This window comes from Malaclemys terrapin, chromosome 14 (assembly GCF_027887155.1).
Source record: "Malaclemys terrapin pileata isolate rMalTer1 chromosome 14, rMalTer1.hap1, whole genome shotgun sequence".
Lineage (NCBI taxonomy): Eukaryota > Metazoa > Chordata > Testudines > Emydidae > Malaclemys > Malaclemys terrapin.
The window spans coordinates 20,953,930-20,979,755 of record NC_071518.1 but is presented as its reverse complement, the minus strand read 5'-3'; the positions used below and the strand labels follow the sequence as shown (position 1 = coordinate 20,979,755).

General features: G+C 38.6%; 2 protein-coding genes across 5 annotated transcripts in view; one reads left to right on the top strand and one right to left on the bottom strand.

Annotated features, from left to right (window-relative positions):
* Window positions 1-15,317, top strand: part of DPY19L3 (dpy-19 like C-mannosyltransferase 3) — a 49,825-nt gene extending 34,508 nt beyond the window's left edge. For 3 of the 4 annotated variants that reach the window (XM_054048635.1, XM_054048634.1, XM_054048636.1), the window contains 4 exons: window positions 2,584-2,666; window positions 8,928-9,060; window positions 10,907-11,065; window positions 11,725-15,317. In XM_054048635.1, the coding sequence (XP_053904610.1) occupies window positions 2,584-2,666; window positions 8,928-9,060; window positions 10,907-11,065; window positions 11,725-11,886 (537 nt within the window). In that variant the 3' untranslated portion in view covers window positions 11,887-15,317. The remainder of the gene's footprint in view (window positions 1-2,583; window positions 2,667-8,927; window positions 9,061-10,906; window positions 11,066-11,724) is intronic. The other variant, XR_008447077.1, reaches the window with a different exon arrangement.
* Window positions 15,318-17,058: 1,741 nt separating this feature from the next.
* Window positions 17,059-25,826, bottom strand: part of LOC128849079 (neural-cadherin-like) — a 117,095-nt gene continuing 108,327 nt past the window's right edge. The window contains exon 33 of the mRNA XM_054049454.1: window positions 17,059-21,539. Within this exon, the coding sequence (XP_053905429.1) occupies window positions 21,117-21,539 (423 nt within the window). The 3' untranslated portion in view covers window positions 17,059-21,116. The remainder of the gene's footprint in view (window positions 21,540-25,826) is intronic.

Here is a 25,826-nt window from a genome sequence, read left to right as displayed (position 1 = left end):
TTCTATGCATGCTAGAGGTGGCAAGTCCCTTTTCTGTAGAATGCTGTCTTGGATAACACATCAACTTGATGAGATTCAATCCGACTCATCACAAGCAGAGATCTTTGAAGCCAATATCCATTTCTGAAGTGTCATTAAAGCATATAGGGTCCAATCCAAAGTCCACTGAAGTGAAAGGGAGACTCCTTTGACATTTATGGGCTGTGGATCAGGCCCAGAGATGTGTTCAAACTACCTGAAGAGCCCGGTATCCAAATAGCGCAGGTATTAAGGAAAAGCAGGCTAATTCATAGAGTTTAAGAGCTTAAACCTGCAAAGTACTGAATGTTCCATGTGAGTGAACAGATTTAGCTCCTCTCAAAATGCTCGGCATCTTTCAGGAGCAGGCCCTTAAGTAAGAACTTTCTGAAAAGAAGATTGAATTCTCTGCTAGCAGAGAATTCAAACAATTTAAAAAACACTTTGAACATGACAATTCCCCAAAATTCTGACTATTACTCACTCTTCAGGGCCAAAAACTTTTCAACAAATAGATTTAATGCTGTCAGTGAACCAGTCCTCAGAGTATGGCCAGAGAAAGTGATTAACCTCTCTACTGAGAGAGATCCAGAATCTTTTCCTTCCATGACAAAGGAATGGTTTATGTACATCGCCAATCCCAACCTTTGCAAGAAAGCTGAAGGTGTAAGTTGATTCTGCTTTGCACCTAATAAATTATTATTTTCATACACCACATATGTGCACAGACTGCATAAACATCTTCCATATTTATTACATGTAAAAATAAAGTTTAACTGGCCATCATATCTGGTTCTTGTGAAGTAGTTGCAAGCAAACCCATTTAGCATAGCCCCTTGAGGTTACACTTATAAGAGGAAATGTGCATTAGCCCCCTCCCCTAAACCAGCAATTTTATGGGATTATTAACCTAATCCTGAATAAGCTAATGAAAGCTTCTTTTAAGACATGTGGTTGCTACAATCCCAAATACTTTCCCCAAAAGATTATTTATTCAGCTACAGCTGTGGCTGCAACACTAGCCAGCTTTTAGATTAGTTATACAGTGTGTCTTGAGACCTACAAGACATCTACATTTCTAGTCACATGAATTTTCTACATTAGTGTACTGCAGACTACAATTTACACATAAAACTAAGTGCTGGAGGATTTCCATGCGTAATGCAGATATACAGCCACTAATGTTGATTGCGCTTATAGTTCCATTCCATATTTGTCCAGCATGTTATTGCTTCAGCATTGAGGTTTAAAGGTTTGTGGGGGGGTTTTTTTTAAAATCAAAAATTTTAGTCATTATCCAGGTTGTTTAAGGTCTTTATATGCATTCTTTACAATTTAAACATAGAAGATTATCTATCAAATTGTATTTGTATGAGTCAGTTATTCCTAAACAAATTGTTAGTACTTGCTAAGGCCACAAAGCTGATTAAGTCCAGAATTCCCATTATGCCATGAAATCCTGACTGTGTTTTAATAAATCTAAATCTTGATAAATTTAGTTGGTTAGGGTACAGATATCTTTATTGTAGTCCATTATGCCTACATCTTGACAGGCATCTTTAACAATGTCGTCTGTAAGATTGAGGTTCCATAGAAACATGAGGAAAGGACAATCTTATTTTTAGTTAGGATTTCCAGCCTAATCTCCCTAAGGAGGATAGTTAACATCCTGGTTGCTTTCATCCTTAGGCGAACAGAAACAGTATGAAAAACTTTAGCAGTTCTTGCCTTTCCATTACCCAATGAAGCCAAAATGTAGATGCTTAAATTTATTCACCTAAATAAGTGGGCCTGATATTTTTAGAGGTGTCAAGCACTGACATCACTAACCAAGACCAACAGGAACTGCCGGTGCTCGGCACTTTTATTAAACTGGCCTCTTAAGTGTCTAATTTTAGGCCCTCGGATTTGAGCATTTTTGTTTAATCATTTTATAGAAAAAAGTCTGCAAGTTTCTGAAATTTAATAGTAGACCAAAGTGGGGGAAAAACTTCCAAATTTAAGGGACTCTGGGAGGACACACCCTGACAGCAGTCCCTCTCTTTTAAACTGAGTGTTATCCAATGTATCTTCTCCGATCTCAACTGCAGTATTATCAGACTAGAAGAGAGGCAGTCAACACAGTAGATTTAGGGCTTTGTAAGTCATAACAAATAACTTAGACCAGTAGGCACCCAGTACAGATTCCAAAGCACTCTCACAATATTGGCTACAGAAACAGACTGCCACATTCACCACTAGCTTCAGTTTCCAAATATATTTAAGGTGTAGTCTAATTTCTAGGTGACAAAACCGTGGAATGGTCTAGTTAAGTTAAAAAGCCACCTTGATTATTCTGCTCTTTTTTGATCTAGCATCAGCTGGGGACCTCAACAGGCCCCAGATTGCCAATGATATGAGGGCCATCAGAGGGGCAGATATACTAAAGCCTTTTAAGCTTATAGATAAGGGAGAAAAGATCAATACTTCAAACCAGCCATTTACACTGAGTAATTGAGCTCTGTTCCAGTATCCAGAACCCGGTTTGTTCATTTTGTCTTCAGGTTGTTTTGTTTGTAATTCTAGTTCTGTCCAGGAATGATGGATGAGCTGTCAGAGCTGAGAGAATTCTACGATCCAGACACAGTGGAGCTGATGAATTGGATTAAGTAAGAGTATTTTTATTTATGTTAAATGCTATTTATAATAATCCAGTATTCTTATATATAGTGCTCTCCTGTTCCATTTGCCACAGGTCATCAGTGAACTATAGTGACCTGAGGGGATGATGAAAGGGGAGTGGGATATCTAGGGACTAGACCATCAGTGACTGTGGAAAACAGATAGTTGCAACTCTTGCCAGCCTGCTGTGCCCTGGTACAGCAGTTTACCACTGTTTGGCAACAAGGTTTCTGGAAACAAGTTGTCTCCATTAGGCCCTGTGGGTGGATAAGCACAGATCATTCCCTTGGCTGAAAAGGGGAGAGAATCTTCAGTTTGGAGAAGGTGATGGTCAAAAAAATATATTGAAATCAATGAATCTCCTCGGATGCACTTCTGCTTCCTTTGGTCTTTATTTTTTTTAGATAGCATTAAAAAGTGAGGGGCATTCACTTGTGAAAATCTGTTTTCACAGAGTATGCATGTGCTAGTCTCTTGCCCTTACTTTAAAATAACTCAATCTATGTATATATTTGTAGTGGCTTCCAGGCACAGGGGCATGGTGGTTTTGGTGCAAACAGTGGACTGAATGCTCTATTCAAAACTCACAGCCAAATTAAACCTGCACAGCTGCATTGAAGTTAGGCTTTAGCCCACCGCCTGCTTTGCTTGAGGTGTGCAAAATGTTTGTAGTGAATCCTGAACCTACTCAGACTGGAGATGTATCACGGTTTACCAGAGCCCTGGTGTTTGTCATCCCTGGAAATTGCATTTATTTGGAATTCTGACATAGCCATTTGCTATTTTATTTTTAAAGCAGAGTTGTGTTTTTGAGAAAATATTTTGAAAGTAAAACCTGAACCTGCTGTTTTGTAGCCTTTAAATATTTTGAACACCCTAGTATAGCACTGCATTATATTTTTACTTCCAAGTTTGCTGTTTAATATCCCACATTTGAATAACTGAAGTTATTAGGGTTGCCAATTTTGGTTGGACGTATTCTTGGAGGTTTCATCACATGACCATCTTCAATTCAAGATTAATCTTTAATTCCTGGAGACTCCAGGACAATGCTGGAGGGTTGGCAACCCTAGAAGTTATATTTGTGCAATGTATTGTGATGAAACTAGTCACTCAGCAGTTTAACAGCAACTAATGTTTTTCACTCCTAGCAATAATCTTATGAACCATAATGCTGTATTTTCCTACTCTGCAACCTGTGAGAATCAATGCAATTATTCACAAGTAAATAGGTTACTAATTTTAGAGTGGTATTCTGAAAGCAGGCCCATTTTGTCTCTATCATTTAGAATCTTTGTAGCCACATTGACACCACCTCATGACTAATTTTTATCAGCCAGTACCATTTAATGCCACTTGTTTATTAAGAGATGGTAAATATTTGATAGCTCAGGTCTCTTGAGTCCCATATACAGAGTTTGATATAGATTTATACACAAAATATACATGTGGCTTTGGTCCCAACCATGAACTGGATTTCACTTGATGCAGTGAGAATAATTTCTCACATCTTCCCTCTGCTGAAAATGCTAAAATTTTCATTTTAATGTATGACAGTTAGAGCAAGTTTTTTTCCTTTAGGATTTAATGCATTTAGAAATAATATTGTTCACAAAAAAAAATTAGTTGTGACCAACTACAATCAAAAACAAATTTATGGCATGCACCTCAAGGTTGGATTGATATTTTCTTAATCCAAAATGAAGTTGTGGAATCAGAACATTATACTGTGCTACCACGTGGCAATTTTGCTATAGTTAAAGGTATGCCAGAATTTGCATTATAAACTCTTGATGTCAAGAATTATTCATTCATTTATAGAAAATGAAGTGTGGCTGACCTCCAGTTTGTCATATATATTATTGAATTAGGATACCTTTGTTCCATTTTGCAAACCTTTCCACATCAAAAAGGCCTTTGAGTCTGACAGATCCAAATACAGTATAAAAGAGTGTGTCCAAATACACATGAATGATAGAAGCCATTAGTCCAGTGATTCTCAAAGTTTTGTACTGGTGACTCCTTTCACATAGCAAGCCTCTGAGTGCGCCCCCCCCCCTTATAAATTAAAAACACTTTTTTATCTATTTAAAACCATTATAAATGCTGGAGGCAAAGCAGGGTTTGGGGTGGAGACTGATAGCTTGTGACCCCCCCCACCCCATGCAAGAACCTCATGACCCCTGGGGGGGGGGGGTTCCCAACCCCCAGTTTGAGAACCCCTGCATTGATCTGTCCAGTTTAAAAATAAAAAAAGTCCAAATATATATTTCCACAGATTTACTCCTTATAAAAATATTACAATAGCCTTAACAATCTGTACTGTTTTGTATCTTTACAACAATCTTTTGCCATGTTTTGGACCATTACTAAAGAATATTGTATCTTTGGGGTCATGATTTTATACACCCTATGTTACAAAAGTGAGTGAAAAGGGAGCAGGAGTGTATGTACTGGAGCGGTAAAAAAAAAAAATAAAAATAAATAAATAAATTAAATAAAGAGGGAGCAACCAGTGTCTTAAGGGTAGCCCTTAGAGCTTTGTGTTCCCATGTAGGAGGTATGGGGAATTCTTAGCTCTGATCTCCCTGCCTAAGACAACATGAACAACACACACATTTGTGAGATGTGGAAGAAGAGCAGAGTGAGCTTAGCTCCCCTATTCTATTTACGGCTGGTAGGTGATCTAGGAGTAATGTCTTCTGCCTTCAAGGGAGATCCAGTCTACAGTTCTGGAATTTTTTTTAACCAGACCAACCACCATGCAAAAGTTTGTCACAAACCTAAAACAGAGGCCAGGTTTGTTGAAAAGTTTACCGAGATGCAATCCTTTTTGCAAAGCTTGGCTGGATTTCAAGTGCATCCGGGCCAAGTGTTGAGTGAAATTGCTTAATTTGTGATTGCAGATAAAAATCATGTGAAACTCAAAAACAAAGGGTCTGGGCCAAAAAGAAAAGAAAAAAAAAAATTTTTCCCCACAAATCAATGTAGTGAGATAGTGGTCATATTCCATCTTCAAGCTAAGGACAGCATTTCTTCCTTAGAGTGCCATTACTGACGTATGCCACAGTGCCTACTTTCAGAGCTCAAGAGAACTCCTACTGGAAGCTAGTACATGTGCCAGGCTTTAAGCAGGGACACTAACTAGCTTTGCCCTTTTCCCTCAGACTATTGGCACCATACTTTGAGCCACAGACTCTGATGGCAGACCAATTCATGTGTTAACTGACTGCCTAAAATGGGTGCATGCCCACTTTACAGGTGCATTCAGTTGTGTGTGTGCAAAATTTGAAAGCACAAAATCAAGGCTAGGATGAAAAATGCATGTGTTATTTTCTGTGTACATATTTCCTCCCTCTTTTGTGATGTTGCAGTCTTTCCAATCCAGAGGCCAAATTGGTCTTGACAGAGTTTCCTTGAATATGTTTTATTGTCTAACAATTTCAGCTAGTCCCATAATATTTTAATGTGGTATTCTGTGAATAAATGGCATTTTCTTTTCAGGATGAATCTGCCCTAGAGTGCGGTGTTTGGGAAGCCCTTTTCAGAAAACTCATTCTTTTTCGGTGTTGAATATATTCCTTCCTTCTTCACACTCGACTAGTAAAAGGATAACCGGAGTTTTGCCAGCTTTTATAACAACTTTGAACTCCAGTCAGCTTTCAGCTCTAGAAAGCTCTTAATAGAAATAGTAACTCTATTTCTACTGATACAACCTATAATTGCAACGTTCGCTATTTCAGTAGGACCTCCTTAAAACAAGTGTATTGGATTTTCATAGCAGTTTACCAAGAACAGAAAGAATTACTACCATTTTCGGGAGTCTATGCAGGTTAATCTCAGACCTACAATTCCTATAAAACCCTTTTATTTTTAATGAGTTATTCTGTAGTTTTTACATAATTCTATAAATTCTTAAAAGTGTAGATAAAGCAAGGGTTCGTGCATTATATTATAGTGCTCAGTTTACCCATTAGTTCAGCAGTAATTAACTTGTTGAAGCTTAGAGCTTCAAAAATAAATGAGATTATTTGTTCAAAATGCCATCAGGTCTGCTTGGAATGACATTTAAATTATATAATGTAAATCAGTTTGACCTGTAAGTCCTTGTCATTATTTAGTGACATTTCTTAGAGAATAAATTGTTTGCAGGTTGGGCAGCCTGGTACTGAGTTTGGCAGAAAGCTATAAAAACAAATTATCCTTTCATTTTATATATCATTTGTTCAGACATTTGTAAAAATTGCTTCATTTTTCTGTAATAGAGAAGTGCCATTCAGTGGTTTGAAGCATGTTAATTGCTTTAGATACAGACCACAGCTGTTAGTGGGTGAATCAGGTAGAAGTATTAGTGAAGGATTCATACATGAAACGTTGCAAATCATGCTGTACCTTTAACATACTGACTACGTGTGTCATGTCCCTCTCTTATGGCTAATCCATAGGATCAAAGCCTGCTACTTACGATCAGATGAAGGAATTACTCTCTTTATCTCAAAGATAAAGTCCGTGCTTTGTTTCTGGTTCAGGGTTCAGTCACTGCTACAGTTAGTGGTGTGGATCATTATATGTGCATACTGCTACATTCCAAAAGAAAGTAGTTTCTTTTTGATGGAACATTTATTCATGACACTTGTGGTTTTAAATGTTTTAAGTGCAAATAAAATATTAAAGTGAGGTTAAAGACTTTCAGAATTTCAAATAAAACTGGTTTTATAAACCACTGAAAAATGATTTTTCAGTGAAGTTAAACTGGCATATTAAAAAAATATTATCTATGCCCTTTTTGAATGAGATTAACATGGAACTGCAAGAAGTTTTAGGAAAGGTTTATGATAAATATTAATTCATTTTTAAGTAGTATCTTTTGGAAGGCTCTAGCAAAATGTAATGCTCTCCTCTTAACATTCTCAAACTTTATCATGGAGCTCCATGAAAAAAAAAAGACTGATCATTGACAGCCACCATTTCATAAGGCCTCTAAGATACACCTTCCGATATTGGCAGGTGCATGCACTGGTATGTGAAGAAAGCTTATTTCTGTATCAAGTTACCCAACAATTACTTGATTGTTAAGTTGTGGTTGTGTATGTGTCTCTGGCTGTGGGTATTTATGCTTCAAATTCCCTGCTAATTCCATTTTAGTTTATGCTCCTTTTTATTGTCCTAATCTCACTTTATAACAGTCATTCTCAAACTTTTGTACTCCTGACCCCTTTCACATAGCAAGCCTCTGAGTGCGACCTCCCCTTCCCCCCAAATAAATTAAAAACATTTCTTTATATATTTAACACCATTATAAATGCTGGAGGCAAAGCAGGGTTTGGGGTGGAGACTGACAGCTCGTGACCCCCCAGGTAATAACCTTGCGACCCCGAGGGGTCCCAACCCCCAGTTTGAGAACCCCTGCTTTATAATCTGCCTCGGTCATGACGCCTACAAAACACCGGACAAATGCTACACAGCTGGTATACTGTAACCACTTTTTATTACACTAATCATAAGTCTCACTGCTACCTTGTGCTCTGCCTTATCTGTTTGTTGTATCCACCCTTTGTGTCATCATATATTTAGACAGAAATTTCTGGGTCAGGGACCATCTTTTCATTGTGTAGATTCAAAATGAACACAAGGATAGTTATGATGAATGACAAAAAAAAAATAATCTTGCATTCTGATTGATCCATGCTGTCAAACAGATTGGATCAGTATCAGTGGAGAGCAGTCATTTGGTTAGGAGTGAAAGATTAGATTTGCAACATATTTTCTGATAAGCTACTTAAACATATGACAAGTAGATGCCTACAAATATTCACAAGCTGTGTAAGTTAGCGAATGACATTATAAATTGAAATTAGTAGGCTTTACCCAAAAAGACTAGCTGTAAGCAGCTATTTGCATATCTCAAATAAATTTAGGATTTTCAGGCCCAGATTTTCAGGAAGCCTCTTTAATTGTGTCTGTAAAATATGCAAGCACATCCATTTCTAGTTTCTCACATTTATGCATGTAGTTTACCCATTTAGCAAACAGATTTATTTATGAGGGCCTAGTGTTTAGGGGATTCATTGCAAATCTTTTCCATCATATTCAGGGACTTCAAGAATCAATCACATTTTCTAGAACGTTTTGCTACCTGAGATGAAAGAGATTGGGGGATGGGGGGAAAACATTTCTCCTAATCTCTAACTATGCTGATGCAAAGTGCTACCTCAAAGATTTCCTCAATGTTCTGAACATTTGTTTAGGTCAAACACTCCTAAGAAAGCAGTGATTGCTGGGAGCATGCAGCTATTAGCAGGAGTCAAACTGTGCACTGGAAGGATCTTAACTAATCACCCACATTATGAAGACAAGAGTCTAAGGGAGAGAACAAAACAAGTAAGAACATTCTGATCTTACTTTCATCTAATTCCCATTACCATAAGATGGGTCTATCCCACAAAAGCATGTGTGCCCTAATGGAGCGTTGAGACTGAAATAATTTTGTTCACTGCTTCTAGTTTGTTTCCTGGTGCAGTTCAAAGTATTGGTATAATCTCTGAAGCTTTTAATGGTTTGTGAATCTGCTAATTTAGGGCCAGATTCTGATATTCTTACTGAGAGACTCAGCACCAAACTTTCAGCCCATGGGGAAAGAGAGCTAAAGTGGTTTTCAGCCACGCTTGCAACCTCCTACGTAATTCAGACTGCCTTATGGACAGCAGTGTGGCCCAGAATCTACACTATCCTATATGCTACAGTCCCATCTGCTCAGAGGGACAGCCACCAACTGCATTGGGAGAATTCTCCCCTATCTGGATCCAGGGCTTTTAGAACCCTTTTATGTCACCCTGGTGCTTTACCTGGTATAAAAGGAGTAGCAGTGAGAATCTCACCTGTTTAATAGTACCTAGATTATACATTTGTGTATACTGAAATCAGTGGGACTACAAGAGGCATAAGGTGCTACTAAACTTGAGTAAAAGCATCAGAATCTGGCCCTCAGAGACCACCTTCCCTCCTTGTGTGATGATGTGGTCGTTGCAGTCATCCAAAGTTATGGAGCTAAAAGCCATCTGGTTTAATTATGAAGAGGCATTTTCAGTGGCGCAATCTTGATTCTGTAGCCTATTCCCTTTCCTTTATTGCAGCAGAGCTGATCTGTTGACCTTTAGTGCATGTCCCAAAGTCTGTTTTCTTACAGTGTGTTCAGGACGTTAACTTTAGCTAAAGTGGCTCAGGGGTCTCCTTTGTGGAACAGAGCCAGATGAAGTAAAGTTTACAGTTTTATAAACACTTGTACATCAATTCGAGAGCTGATATGGTTTAATCCACTAAAATGAATAATATAACAATACTGCTTAATGAAAGGGGACAGTTTCTGGCTGTTAATGATAAGAGACTGAGGCAAAATTTCATTTCCCCCATTAATGTGTCATGATGTTGGGAAAAAGAGCACTTTTGTAACTGTCCCTACAGGACTGAATTTGATGTATTTGTGGGTGTCGCTCCAGCAACAGCAAACATTCAGATTTAAACTACATCTGGACTACAGCACTTTCAGCAGCACTTGTAGTGAAGACACTCCAAGCCTATGGGAGAGAGCTCTCCCATCAGTTTAATAACTCCTGCCTCCATGAGAGGCAGTACACAAGGCTGTCTACACTGGCACTTAGGTCGGTATAATTTATGTCGCTCAGGGGTGTGGATAATCCAATGAGCAATGTGAATTATACTAAAGTAACCTGTAGTGTACACAAAGTCTTACTCTTTTTGGAGGTTTTGCACAGAATTCACTCCTTTCTACCATTAAAGACCTTCAAAAAAACAAACAAACACGCAAGCCAAAAACAACCCTACCCCAAGCAGAGTTCTGCCCACAAGGGAGAACTGCAAGAAACTCCATGAAGTCTGTTAGGGACTTGGCTATTGCTGTTTTTACATGGAAAGCATTCAGGGGCTATGTTGGGTGAAAGGGTAAATCCTTTACATAGCTAGAATGACTATATTCTAATACCTTTTGGAAACCATATGAGAGATGTCTGATGGCTATACAGTAACCAAAGATGATGACATTTGCCTTGTACTTGGTAGGTAATTGATTCACATCTTGAAGATTGTATTTTTAAGACAAACTTCTCATCTTTCTCTGGTTCAAGATGAAAAAATAATGAAATAGAATAAACAAATGTACAGTGATAACAAGTCTGTTTAGCTCTTACAACTTCATTTTCTGTTTTTGTAGGTTTATCAGGTATATGCAAAGAGATCTCCTGAAGATGTCTACAGCATACTGAGATCCTTTGGAACAAACTATGTAATCTTGGAGGACAGCATATGTTATGAAAGACGGCATAGCAGAGGCTGTCGGTTACGAGACCTGCTCGATATAGCTAATGGTCATGTAAGTATAGTACAAGGTTTTAGAAGGGAAAATGTATTTTGTTTAATTTCTTCTAGGAGCAAAGCAATTAATGTTTGAGTCTGAAGCTGCTAATACATCTTTTCCATTTTGTAATGAGGATGGGAACTAAGGCCCAGTGGAGCCATTTTTCATCCAGAAGTTCAGCCTAAAAGGAGTCTAGCTGCTTTAACTGATAGTAATTGGGGGAAACAATCCTCACCTGCTGGACCTCAGGTGAGCACGGCACATGCCTAGTGTTCCCTGTGTATAATCTTCCAGAGCCTGGGAGGGTGGAGGCATGGACTCCAACAGGTTGGGCAACGGTGTAAGTAACACGGCTGTGCCCAGGGAATTCTCACCCCTTACTAGGAGTTAGCTCCACAGGGTGAAGGCCCTAAACAGACTGCACAAATGCAAGCAAAATTGCATAGACTCAGTGCCACAGAGAAACCAGAGCTAGCACTTAGCCTTTAATGAGAGTGCAGCCAGTGGTGCTATTGTAACACCTAACATTTTAATTTGGTCCTTTCTTTCCATTTGGTTCACATTGGCCCTTTGAGTATATTCCTTTTTTTCTAATTCCTAGAGTTCCTTGTTATGGTACATGATTGAGTGGTGGTGGTGAAGGGTGTTTCACAAAGCTGTTCACTTTCTTACAGGTCATGGATGGTCTAGGAGAGAATGAACCTGATCTGAAAGCTTCACTGTATCCTCGCTTCTGTGAGGAAATTAAAAAAAACTTGTCTTCTTATTCCATGTACTTCACTAGAGTGTTCCAAAACAAAACATTCCATGTTTACAAGCTTGCTAAACATAAATAGCGTATATTCCCAACAGTGGCTTTAAATTCAGTATTTTATTGCTAGGACCGCAGTGGGAAATGCTGAAGAAGTTTACAAAATGTTAGTTTTTAGGCATTTTACATTAAGCGTTTCTTGTTTAATTACTGTGATTCTTCAGTTAGTTTTAGACAGTTTAATTTTTATAACATTCTTGACATTGACAGGGAATTTTCCATTTTTAGCTGACTGAAAAATGTGCAGAATAGACAGTCTGCATCAACACTGCAGAATGACTAATCTATACAGTTCTGCTCAGGGTTTTGAATATTTTACTGTACCATGAACATGATAGAAGTAAGCTGAGTGTAGGCCTTGTTACTTCATAACTAAATATGTGTTAGCTGTGGTCTTTGAAGATATTAAAACAGTAAAACTTTGGTTTCAATCCTAGAAGCTCATCCTTGCAGGCAAACCTCTCTGCCCATGCAGAGCCAGTTTGTCTTCAGTGGGACTCTCTTGGACCCTTAGGCCCACATAGTTTGGATCTGATGGCAGGATCAAAGCCTTTGATAGTGAAAACACGTTGGAGACTAGAGTAACCTCCATGTTGTCAAACACTTTTTAATTATTCAGATGTGTGTTGTTGCTTGTTTTTATGCTGTTTTAACACAATGATAGATCTTAGTGTATTTCTTTTGAGACTTTAAGGTTGGAGCATGTTTGATATATGTAGTACTTTGGTATCCTCTATTAAAAGCAATTTAAAATGCTCAGAACAAGTATAACAAATGAAATACAAAATCCTTCAGGATCCTTACAATACTCCTCCTTTGCTGTATTCTGCTTTCCCTACCACAAGAAGGTATATTCCTCTGTTAATGCCACATAGAACCAAGAGTAGAATATCAAAGTTGAGCACTGCAATGGAGATGAGGGGAGCATATTCCCCTAAAAATTGCAGCGAAAGTGTATGCTCACAATGGAGTTCTTTGCTTTTAGAGTATTTGAAGTACCCCTAAAACATTTTTTAAAACAAAACTCTGTCACTGTTTCCCTCCTTCTCACCCTTAGTCAGCCATTTATTTTGGACTGATTTTTGAAGATGATGTTCTATCTTCAAACTTTTGTAAACTTTGTGTTTTGTTTGTAGTCTTTTTATATTTTTTCCAGGCTAGAATTTTGTGAATTCTATGGAGTTTTTAAATACCGTGTATAAAAGAAGTCACTGTTACAGTACTTTAGTGCTAACTTATTGTTTTTATACTAATTAGAGACTAGGTCTGCTTGAAAGCCTAACAGCATTCTCCCATTTTAACTAGGCACCTGCTATCCTTATTTGTTTCTTGTGAAAACCAGAACAGGTAATAATCAAGTGCCTCTAGGTCAGTGCTGAATTAACATTTAAACATGTATAGGAGTATATGTGGCCTGCTCAAATAATTCATTTATGATAATTACTGTTGCAGTTAATTTCTAGCGATGGGAAACTTAAAAGTGCTACTGATAGCATACTCCACATTTAATTTAATCAAGATGTGTAATGAAATTAACTTTCACAACTGAGCTGTGTTCCAATTCCAAATGATTTAAATGTTTTCCATTTGCAGTTGTACTAAGCTAATTGACTGCAGGGATAGAGATGGTCATGTCACATGCTCAAACAATTTTATATTCAGTAAATACTCATTAAGCAGCATTCAACATCTTTCTGAACTTTCATGCTAACAGAAAAGGAAAGTGTGCTTTAATCAAACTGTATTTAAATCAAACATTGACAGTAGCTAGGTTGTTAAACCAAGCAACTGAAACTCCTGAATAATTTCTGTCCTGTATTCCTTAATAAGGTTGGAGACCACTGCAGTTTAACATACTACAATAATAAAACATTTTAATCAGTATTAAAACTTTAATTAAGCCCTTAATGATGCATACCTGTTCTTGCTGACACTATTGGTCAGTAAATTCCTCAATGAGTGCCTTACAATAATTGAAAACAAGCACATGTAAGGTATAGTAGGTTTAGACTATGTGGTCTTATTTTAAAATGCAGTGTGGTCTTCTTTTAAGGTGCAGTTACTTTGCTCTAATTACATTTAAATATTCCAACATCAGTCTTGATTTTGAGTCTTGCTCATAGGTATAGTACTATTGAGAATAAAAAAGTGACTAACATTAATTATTTTAAATAGATTGACATTTGTTACAGTTTTAATACAGATTGTATTTAATGTTGCCAAAACAGAGCTGACGCCTTTTGCGGAAACTATGAAGTGCCAAAAAAAGAGAAATTTACAAGGTAGAGTCCAAGATAGCTTTGTTCTTTGCAGATTATAAGAAACATGCTTCTTGTTATCACGACGTTATCAGCACAGGGCAGTATTGTTTTTAGAATACAAATTCCCCAAAGGCATCATAAACATTTAAAGTGTTCAGGAGCTAAATATTTTGCAGCTAAGTCAGCAGTTGTTAAGGTCTAAATGTTTGAAAGGTGGTGTCATTTTAAACATTCAAACTTTTCTAGGCCCTGAAAGAATTAATTCTAGATGGAAAGGCATATTTAAATAGCTAAGTGATACTCTATTTATGCTATCTCCTTAGAACAGAAAGTAAGGAGAAAATACAATAGGAGCAAAACACTTACCACCTGGAAGGAAAGGAGATACATCTAGCAGCACTATGCTTTAAGGTAACCATTTTAGTACTACAGCTTACTGTCTTTCCCAAATTTAAAGGACTAACTGCTAGAGGAGAGCATGCTGGGAAAGGGTGATCCCAAACTGGACAGTTCATTAGTGACCAGGCAGCTAACAGAGAACACTCCAGTAGTGGTTGATGGTAGGAAAAAAGGCTAAATTTCCTATTCTCTGAGAGCCAGGATTAGGGTGCAAGAATCCCTGAAGCTTTCCTATCTCAAGTCTGGTGTTTTATGTATTTGTAATAATTATGTCCTCCTTTTTTGGTGGTTTGCTATGATATATGTTCATGCATTAAAATCTGGATTCGTTTTTTACAACAACCTCTGCCTCTGATTGAAATTCATCACCCCAGTACATCTTCACAATACCAAATGGCTATCATGGCATTTCTCATTATTTATGCTAAATCAGATGCACCTCCATTTGCTATAAAAGCTATTGTGCATTTAAGGAAATCTATAGATTACTAACTCAGTGACTCCTTGAATATATTGCATACTGTTCGTGACCATAGTAAGGACTTTTGAGCAGATACAGTTTTTGCCATAATGTATAATTGTAAGTGCAGAGAAAACTTTAGATCAAAGAGCTGAAACATCATCAGATATGGGATTTTTTTTTAGGTGAGAAAAGCCTTTGGGGTTCAGAAGTACATTGCCCTTTCTGATTTGAATATTCTACTGGTGGGATCTCGTATATAATTGTTTTATAATATGTTGTACTGAGATGTTATGAATATTGTATAATATTAATAAAGTTGTCCTTTTAGAATCATATCAGAGAGCCACTTTGTTTTTATGGTGAGGTGGGAATGGCAGCAGCTTTGCAACCTGCCCTTTGTTCAAGTCTCCTATGTTCTTTCATGTAAGCTAGGTCTCAGTGAGAAGTTTTGACCTTCTCTTAAGCTTGTTACATGACATGTGGAGTTAATATTTTTTTAAATCACCTTTATAGTTTGACAGCATATGAGTCACTTTTATTGAATTTCCAAGTTAATGATTTAGCAGTAGTGATTTTTCCCATCACCCAGTGCACTTAGCTTAAGTGAGGTCAGCAGGCTGTCTTAAGAAGTTACACCGACAGTGGTAAATATAATTTGCTTTGACCCAGAGGGATCAGCTGCTGCTTTTTTTGTTTGTTAATTTCTTATGTTTTGGTAATTTTATATTCTAGAAAGACGCATGTATTCTTTAGGGAGGAACAACAGAGAATAATTGCATATGGCAGGTGCCTTATTTGAATGTACAGAATCTCTAAGATAGGCATGATTTTAAAAATACAGAAATAAGTTCTGTTCTAGAAATCGGATGTGCAGACATGAACAGGAATGCAGCAGAATCATGTCCCTTTCCCAGTTTTGCTTTTGGTGCTTGACTAAAACATACTTGCATGAATAGCGCAAGAGGCCTTTTGCTAGTAGAGTGAATTAGGTACAAATCAGAGATTCAATGAGACTATGAATTTTAATTGATAGAATTTAATTATAACGTAATATGTGTACATTGAATTTTCTAGACTCGGTTAAGTAGTCCTTTTTCAGTGCCTTTTCTTAATCAGGATCCTCCTCTCTCTAGTTCTTTATCAGCAGTTATCAGTAGATTTTGCAAACCACTCATGCAGACTCCCTCAAGAGATATAATGCCAAACTGTCTGTCTGTTTTACTAATCAGTGCAGTGCTCATAATTCTAACCCCACTCCATGTGCTCAGAGTGCAAGTGATGCCAGTCTTGCCTCTCTCTTGAATTCCTTGGTCTGGCCTAGTGTTACAAAGCTAATGGCAATCGGCTTTTCAATGACTTGGCTACATGTTATACTTGGAATGTCATTTTAAAAGAAAAACCATGAAGATTAATTTATCTGACAGGCAGACAGATTAAATACTAATATCCACAAGATTATTTAAATTTTAGACCTATACAAATATTTTATAGGAAATAAAATGTTCTTACTACATGTTAGAGTCTATAAAGAACTTGGAAGGAGATTAGTAAAAGTACCAGATTACTGAAAATCCAACTACCTAGGGAACCACTGGTTTTTTTTTTTATTATTTTTTATTTCAATTTTTTCTCTTTTTCTGGTTGCAGGGCTTTTTGCAGTCAAGCCAGCTGTCCCTGTTCATGAGAGATGTCAGTGCCTCTCTATGATAAGCTTTTTTTGTTATGAAATACAGAAATATTTGTGTGTAGGAAAGGAGAACAAACTAAGAGACATGATTTCAGGGACTGCATGGTAATTAGAACAGCAGCATACTAATTAAAGCAGATAAATGAATTATTAGCAACTCTAGAAGTAGGAAAGATGGATTTTTAAATTAGGGAATGACACCTGCAAACAATTATATCTTATTACGGCCATTAAGGATATTTGTTATGTTCACTGAGCATTTATTTCTGTTAATGATTTTCATACTATCTGACCTTTGTATTATTCTGCATGCACTCTAGGTGCTGAGACTGTGTGTTATAATATGAGAGAAAGAAGAAATTGCAATTGAAGCTGCATTTGAAGGGTGGTAAGCAAGGAAAATTTGCCAGTCAGCTTCTTACAGTGTGCATGTTCACTTGTGCTTGAATCACTATTTTCAGAAACAAAATCAATGTATTGTAAGGGAAAAAACATTTATACCAGACTCTTTGTTCTTAGTGTGTATGGATCAAGTTGGGAGCAGGCTAACCAAAGCCACACTTATTGCAGTCATTATCTATATTTAAGCTCATACAATAGGCCTATGTATGCATCACCACTAAAGTGTGTTTGTAGCTACCTTGTGCCTCATTTTTGCTCATCAAGCGAAAACTAGTTTCAACTAGAAAGAGTAAATAATATTGACCAACATGGTGAATATGCTCAGTATTATGAGCACTATCCTAAAGTAACAGTACTGATAACAGTGAGAGTTTTGTCTTTGAGAAGTGTAGGATCAAGGTTCATTTGATGGATAATAATCTAGGACTGGGTCCAAGCAGCTAACCCAACAGAATATATATAACTAGGACATATCAGATATAGAATATTTATTATTAATACTGTGCCTTCAATGTGCATGGCACTTTACAGGCAAATAAAATAACATAGACCTTGCCCCAAGGAGCTTACAGGCTAAATTAGATTGAAAACACAACCAAAATGACAGCATATCATAGTGGTGGAGGAAAGGAATTTGGGGGCAGAGAGAGTGGTAAACACTGGGAGGGTATTTATTGCTCTTGAAGGGGAGTAGGGTTTTAGTGAATATTTACCTCTGTTTGTACAGTCTGTGACTGCTACTGTCATAAAATACATAGAACCCAACATACTTGACTTGTTTACAGTTGCAATATATTTATTTAATCTAACATTTCTTTCACACAGTTTTCTGAAACAGTTAAGTAAAATATTTTAAGTGTTTATCAGTAAAAATTATATTTGGACTAAGTACTCTCTGAAAATGAAAAACCTTAAGAGTGAGTAAAGTATTCCTAGTTTATCTTTTCCAGATGAAAGGGCTGCATCACTGGAAAATGTAATCCATTAGTTGCTTTCTGGGCAAAAAATTCTCCAGGAAGTGTCACAAATGCACAGTATGTCTGTGAGGGCAAGATATTGTAAGTGCATTTCTGACTTTAAACTGAGAAATATGTGCAAACCAGTATAGCCTGACAAATCTGTATTGACCCATAATCAGGTGAAGCATGGTGATTTTGGTGTAGAGGGTTTCTTTTTCTTTTTTTTTTTTTTTTTTTTCGTCTTCTTGCAGCAAGAGTCCGGAATAATGTTTGGTGCCCCAAAATTGATGCACCTGTTTCAGGTGGAGAGCAAAAAATGTTCTGTACTGTAATACAACACAGACATTCTGTCCACTGTCACCCAAGCTAGATGCATCTTCCTCTGGCATATACACACAAGAAATGGGGAGGTGAAGTTCCTTGCCCCTAGGTGATGACAGTGAATTTCAGGGAAGGCCATTGCTACCTCTTCAGCCTGCGCTATTTGGAATTTCACCACTCTGATAGTCCAGATATGAGGTCTCATTTTTGCCCTAAATATTAGATACTTTCAAATTCATTTCAACTGTTTAACTGAAAGGGAGTTCACAATAAATATCACCGCTAAGTGGGAAAAGAGAGCCTGACTTATTTTTCTCAACTTTTTCACAAAGACAAGCGTGTCCCAGAACACTCTCTAAACATTAGGATAAAATTTTTAAAACTCACTCCAGTCTACTCTTTTAAAGGTAAAGGAATTTAGACACCCAACTCCCATTGATTTCAGCAGACTGAGGGGCCCAAATACCTTTAAAAATCTGGGCCTTAGGCACTTAGGAATCCAATCTTATTGCAAGTCAATGGGACTTAAGCTCATAAGGTCCAGATTTTCAAATGTCTTTAGGCACCTGCTCAAGTGACTTTTAAAAATGTATGGCGTAAAATTTTCAGAAGTGCCTAACTGACTTAGAAGTCTAAGTCCCATTGACTTCCCAGGAGATGTAGATTCCCAAGCCCCAAAATCACTTTTGAAAATGCAAGTTGGGCTCCTAATTAATTAAAGTGCTTCTGAAAATTTTACTCAGAGCTTTCAAGGTGCTTCAAGAACCTTTCTGACATTAAATGCCCATATTTTAGTTAATTTCTCCCCCCTTCCCACTGTCATTTCTCCATTTCCAGATTCTTAATTTCCCATCTTTTCTTGCTATCCCCATAGCATCATGTCTCATTGTTTTATGCTTCATGTACAGGAAAAAAGTATGCAGCACTCAAACTTTATTCACTTTCTCAATGTCAAAGAAACAAAACATATTCCCTGTTGCTGAAGTAAGTTAAACTTGATTTTAGGTTTACATTTGTATCAGTTTATAAATACAAATGCAGACCCAAGAAAGAAGATTGAAATGTATTGTACAGAGCAGTGTCAGTTTCCAATATTAATTGTTTAGCCAGAAATCCCATTCAGCATGCTAGCTAGTCAAAGAAAGTGGTTTCAAAAGGTTTGATCAGTTTGCAACATACCATGAAGTCATCTCTTTTGACTAAAGGGTTCCACCTACTATGATTGTCATGATGTTGGGTTTTTTTCCCCTGCAGATGATGATGATGATTTTCTTGGAAGCACTGCCAGATTCTGAGTGCTGCATTATTATTTGCTGTGATAGGTTGTCAGCCAGCATTTTGTGTTCTGGTATTCCTCTACTCAGTTTGTTTTTGGAAAATTAGCCTTGATTCAAATTAGCCTTCTAGCAGGGTCTTGTTTGTTACAAAATTCTAAGCTTTGGGACACCAGTAGGTGTGGGAGATTCATTTTTGGTATAGCTGCTTTCAGTCAGGTGGGCTTTCAAAGAGGGGCACTTATTTCCACCGTTAAGGAATAAACTATTAACCTGGAGACAAGGAAAGTTTTCTTCTAACTGAAAGCATTTTTTTTTCTTCTCAGAAAGTTTGCATCTCTAAACCCCCAGACAAGGGCAAAATGCAGCTCTTGCTCACACCCATGCTGCCACATTCTAGTCAGTGAGGTTGCATAGACACAAACAAGATCAGGATATGGTTTGACCGTTCAGAGGTTCAAGTTTATCTACCTGTGTTCAAAGAGCTCAAACTGGTGATGTTTAAGTCCAAATCTGGCTCCACGCCTGGCAGTTTGACCACATTTCTGTAAGATGGAGTTTTAACAGAACAGTGGATGTGCAGCCCCAAGTTTGGGAAAAAGGATCTGGATTCAAACTATGTAACTCAGGTTTGTCCCTAATTTTGGTTCTTTGGTATTACACAAAGAAAATAAGCTCTTCTTTTGTAAGCTTTAAGTGGGGTCTAGTATTTGTCACCAAAATTCCTAAATTATTTTTTTAAAAAAGAACAACTAACAAACACCAAATGAAAGGTTCGGCTATAAGCAACTGACTTCATGCTTTGGCCTCAGGTTCAGCCTCTTTCTTTTTACCATGGCACAAAGAAATTTCACTAAGTTATAACCAAAGGTAAGACCCAATTCTGTCATCAGCTAGACCCAGGCAACACCCCTGGAGTGTGGGCTACTATGTTTAAGTGACCATTTTGTTCAAGCTAAGTTAATTCAGAGGATAAGATTGTATGTGGTACAATTTACATTTTAGGCCAGGAGGAGGACAACAGAGGACACACTTTCCAGACAATTGACAAAAGTCCCACAGAGTGTCATGTGAATGCAGTATGTCTAGCCTTGGCTTCTCTTTGCATTCTAGCAGTTACCATGCTAGAACACAAAGACTGTGTCTTATGGAAGCCCTTTCTTATTAATATTAGTGTAGGAGATGTTTATTTCTCAGCATCATACACCAATTACTACTTTTTAAAAGGTGTTCCAACTTCTCATTTATTTTTTCTATTTAGTTGCTGGACAAACAGGGAAAAGGTCAAGAGGTCTGGAGTTTTAACTCCTAGTTTATTTTGGAAGTTATCTTCTAGATACAAACAAAGGCTCTTTAGTGGGCATTTGGACTGCATCCCCCACCCATCAAATTGAAGACGAATAAAATATATCAAAGTAGCAAGGGCATGAAAAACTGAATAGCCCTTCATGCTTGCTTTCAGATTTTCAAGCATAGTAAACATAGGAATCTACATGTCCTCTGTCTCTTTGTGTGAATACAGTTCACTTAATTTCTCAAACTTTGGTCCCCACTCTTTCATGTCATCATACACAGTCTCATCATCCAGTCCAGAGGAATCCAGGGAACTGAGACTACTGGCTACTGAGCCCCCTCCCTCTGTGTAATATACCTGTAGGGAATCGTGGGGCAAGGCCTGGGGCTGCTGGCCAGCATCCCTAACAACATCTGACAGATAACGACCGAAGTCTTCACTGGTAAAGGAGGAGCTCCTAGTTGCAGATGCTTTTAGCTGCTCCTTTGGGCTAGGTGCCATGTTGTCACTCAAGGGACAGTTCAACTCTGATGGTTTCCCTTTCTTCTTGTAGAGAGAAAGAGAATAGGCTGGGCTGGTCTGAAGAGACATCTGGAGTTCTGCCATGTTGTAAGCATCCTGGAGTGAGAAATCATCCCTGTTAAATGAACATTCACTGTAGCCCCCAACTTTTTATGCTTTAATGGACTAACCATATTGTTGTCCTGGAAAGAAAACATTTGCAAATAGTCTTAGGATTTGATCTGAACACCACACTAGAGCATGAAGACAATCCAGAGTGCACTTTATTGGCCCATTAATTTAACTGCAGTGCCTGTGGTGACCTATAGGAATGCCAAAGACCACTTTACAGGTGTCAATGAGCAAATACAGCTTTCCCTTAATGCAGTTGTAACAGCCACATTTAGGTTTACCTTCACTGTATTTGTTTTGTTTGTTTGTTTGTTTTTAATGTATTTTTTCTCTAGTATTGAGCAAAGTAAAATCTTTATGGAAGTGAACAAACCTTGTTGCTTTGCTTCAGATTTGTTTATATTTCCTTCTTTCTTGCCACTATTGCCAACAGTATTGATTCATAGGCAGCCTGCTCAAACTGAAGTTTAATTTTCTATTAGTAGCTAAAGAAAGATGATTAAAATGCTTCCAGTTTGTTTTCTGATTCAGATTTGGCTGTTGCTTGGCCCTTCATCAAACACTGCTGTACCCAGTCCCAAGGCTGGGAGTGAGAAGTGGCTCTGTAGCTTTCAAGGAAAGGTGTTGTATCCATGGTTGGAAGGCATGGGGCTCAACCTATGACTGAGCCACTTCCCACTTAGATTTCTGTTAAATTTATTTGGAGTTTGGCACTAGTTAGCTCCCTTGGAAGTGGGAGGAAGGTGTGGGTCAGGTGGCTGGCAATAGGATAAAGAATCTTTTGTTTCTAAAGCTGACCATCATTGTAGTGGTTTAAATGCTACCACTGTCTGATAGTAATTTGAAGTTTCAGTCTAGTTCCCAGTGCACAACTATCTGCATCATTAAAACAACCAGTACAATAGACACTAATTGGCAGCCTTGATATGAGTTTCAGAAAATAATCAAAGCATAGATTATGGGGTTATCTTTTCAGTCCAAGAGGTGGTCTTTCTAGGCACGTTGGCAGGCCCTGGGGGGAGTGATATGTTTGAAGTGCCTGTGCTATGCAGAACCTCTTATGTGGCTAAATAATAATTCTTTGAATGTCTCATGTTTTCATCTACAGCTAGAGAACATTAGTCAGAGCTGTCAGTGTGAACATTCCAAAATACTACCTTTACATCAGTGAAACTGTGCTAAAATAAAGATTATCCTAATCTCAGGGCTTGTACACACTAGCATTTATATCAGTATAATTTATGTTGCTCAGGGGTATGAATAAGCCACCCCCTTGTGTGATGTAAGTTACACTGACCTAAGCGCTGGTGGAAGAGCTTCTCCCACCACCATAGCGACCGCCTCTTGCGGAGGTGGTTTATTGATGCCAACGGGAGAACTTGCTTCCCATCAGCATAGAGTATCTTCACCCGATGCGCCGCAGCTGCATTGGTGCTGCTGTAGTGCTTCTAGTGTAGACTAGCCCTTAGTGCATCTATGCTACATTTCAGTCAGGGAGATACCGTTGTAAAAAGTAAGAGCACAAGCCTGCACCTAAGAAATCCTGTGCTTGTGCACACAAGGTCTGCAGGATTGGACTCCAAGATTTAATGTAACACAGAATAACTGCCTTATTTCCATTCCAGAGCAGTTGCTATATTTTGATGATGGGTGATGTGATATCTAGATGGCATGTTGAGCATGTTCATGTTTCCCTTCAGGATGAAAGGTACTAAATAAGTGTAAACTATTAATAATTACTGTATGACCCAGGGGTTGTCAACCTACGGCACGCGTGCCAAACACGGCACGTGAGCCGATTTTGAATGGCACGCGGCTGCCTGCCGCGGTTCCGACCCCCAGCCGCACCCAGCCCCCCCACCCACTGCTCTCCCCCGCTGGGGCAGGAGGCAGAAGCTTCGTCCTGCAGCAGCCAATCTCCCTCCCTCCCCCAGCCATGGTGCAGCCTGCTTTCCTGCCCCTCCTCCTCTCCCTCCCTGCGCCGGCCCTTGCAAAGGGAGGTGGGAGGAGTGGCAGCATGTTCACTCCTCCGCAAAAGCCCCGCGGCCCTGCTCTCCCGGCCGGAGCTCCAGCCGGCGCGCGGCAGCCCCACGGCCCCTTGCTAAAGCCAGCTCTGGGTAAAGGAGGCAGAGAAGAGGTAGGGACAGGGCCTTGGGGAAGGGGGTGGAACAGGACATATCCCTTCCAGCCCCCTGCCATGAGCCGCTCAGGGCAGAGGGCTGGGAGTGAGCACCCCCACGAGCCGAGCACCCCCACACCCAGCCTTCTGCCCTGCACCTCCACACACACCCCAGCCCTCTGCCCTGACCCACCCCACCCCCAGCCTTCTGCCCTGACCTCTGAAGCCCCCCACAGCCCCAGCCCTCTGCCCTGCACCCCCCCATACCGCTCCAGCCCTCTGCCCTGACCTCTGAAGCCCCCCACACCCCCAGCCTTCTGCCCTGCACCTCCACACACCCCTAGCCCTCTGCTCTGACCTCTGAAGCCCCCCACACCCACCCTTCTGGAGGTGTGGGGGGCTTCAGAGGTCAGGCCCCATTTCGCCCGCTGCCGGCCTAGGTAAACATAACGCCAGGCTGGCAGCGAGATGAGCAGGCTGGTGGCGTAAGATCAGCATTTTAATTTAATTTTAAATGAAGCTTCTTAAATATTTTGAAAACCTTGTTTACTTTACATACAACAATAGTTTAGTTATATAATATATAGACTTATAGAGAGACCCCTTCTAAAAAACATTAAAATGTATTACCAGCACGCGAAACCTTAAATTAAAGTAAATAAATGAAGACTCGGCACACCGCTTCTGAAAGGTTGCCTACCCCTGGTATGACCCAATGGTGAATTTCTTACTCAGGCAAAACTCTCAAAATGGATAGCTGCCGTTTTTGGCCCTTCCAAAATTAGGTGGGAGTGTGCCTGAGTAGAGTTAAGGATCAGGCTTTCAGTGAATTTGGTCATATTAAAATTATGTTTTCGTTGCTTTTTCTGTTTCTTAAAATGAAATGATAGATACCATTTCTTCTAATTATACACATAATTATCAGGCAATTTACAATCCCAAAGATCATCCTTGCCCCTTGCTTTCCAGCCTGTGTTAACATTGTTTGGGGCTGAGCTGTGTTAAGTATTTTACCCAGCAGTGCACTTTTTTTTGTAAAATCCTTATTTCTCTAAGACTCATTCCCCCCAATACAAATATAGAAATTCAGCAAGGATACCCCTTTGTTTCTCCAGTCTTGCCCTCAAGCTAACAAATGTGAAATTCATACATGGTCTTTTTACTGTGCATATACTCTTATGTTCATTTGTTAAGATAACATTGGACTGCACCCATTTAATTCATATGAAGTTGTGGGGTGCTCAGTTTGAAATTCTGCATCAAGAATTAAGTACCCAAAATCAGTGGCCATTTATGAAGATTTTGGACAAGGTTTCCACTGTTTAAAAAAGCGGATTAATTTGGAAATGGCCTACAGTAAACAAGATCTCAGGGAGGCCAACGTTATTTCCTCTGTGTGCTTCCACACTTTAAGATCACCTTTGATTGGGGGTCATTTGGTTGTTAGTGTATTTGATTTTGCTGCTTTATGAAAAGAACATGCTTTAATTCTTCTTAGGGAAACTCCTGTAGACCTGTCATATAAACACTATTTCCTCAATATATGAACCCTGTGTGGCAAACGTGCAAGTGTAGCACAGGAGATAATCTTATTAAAACTGTGAACATAATTCCATGTGCCACTTGAAAAATATCCCCGTAGGCATTTAAAATGCATTTACAGTAATTCATCAAAAATTTGAAGACATTTTACAAGTGAAAGATTATTTTGCAGCTGGCTCCCATAAATGTTCAATATAAATTTTAATGTATTAAACTCTTTGCTTGCTTATTTATTTGGAAGTTTAATATTCAGATTTTAAAACTTTGTTCTTTAGCACTCATGGCATGCCAACCACAAGCTCAGAAATACTGTTGCACCTTCCACTGGATAAAATGAAGTGTTTTAAAACATAGTCTCTTACTTTTTCTGACATAACAAACATTAATTGTTCAGCAAAATTACCTTTTTTTTTTTTAAATTAACAAATCTGTAATTATCTGTTACATTTCTTCTGGATAGCAATATATGCTAAAACTCTGGTAATCCATGTGCAGGACAAATAGAAATGTGAGAATAACCTGTTTGGTTGTTGTATATTAAAAGTGCAACAACAGTTTTATACTCTGGTATTTGCTTCTCTTCCCAAGAGAGAAGGGAACAGAAAGGGCCC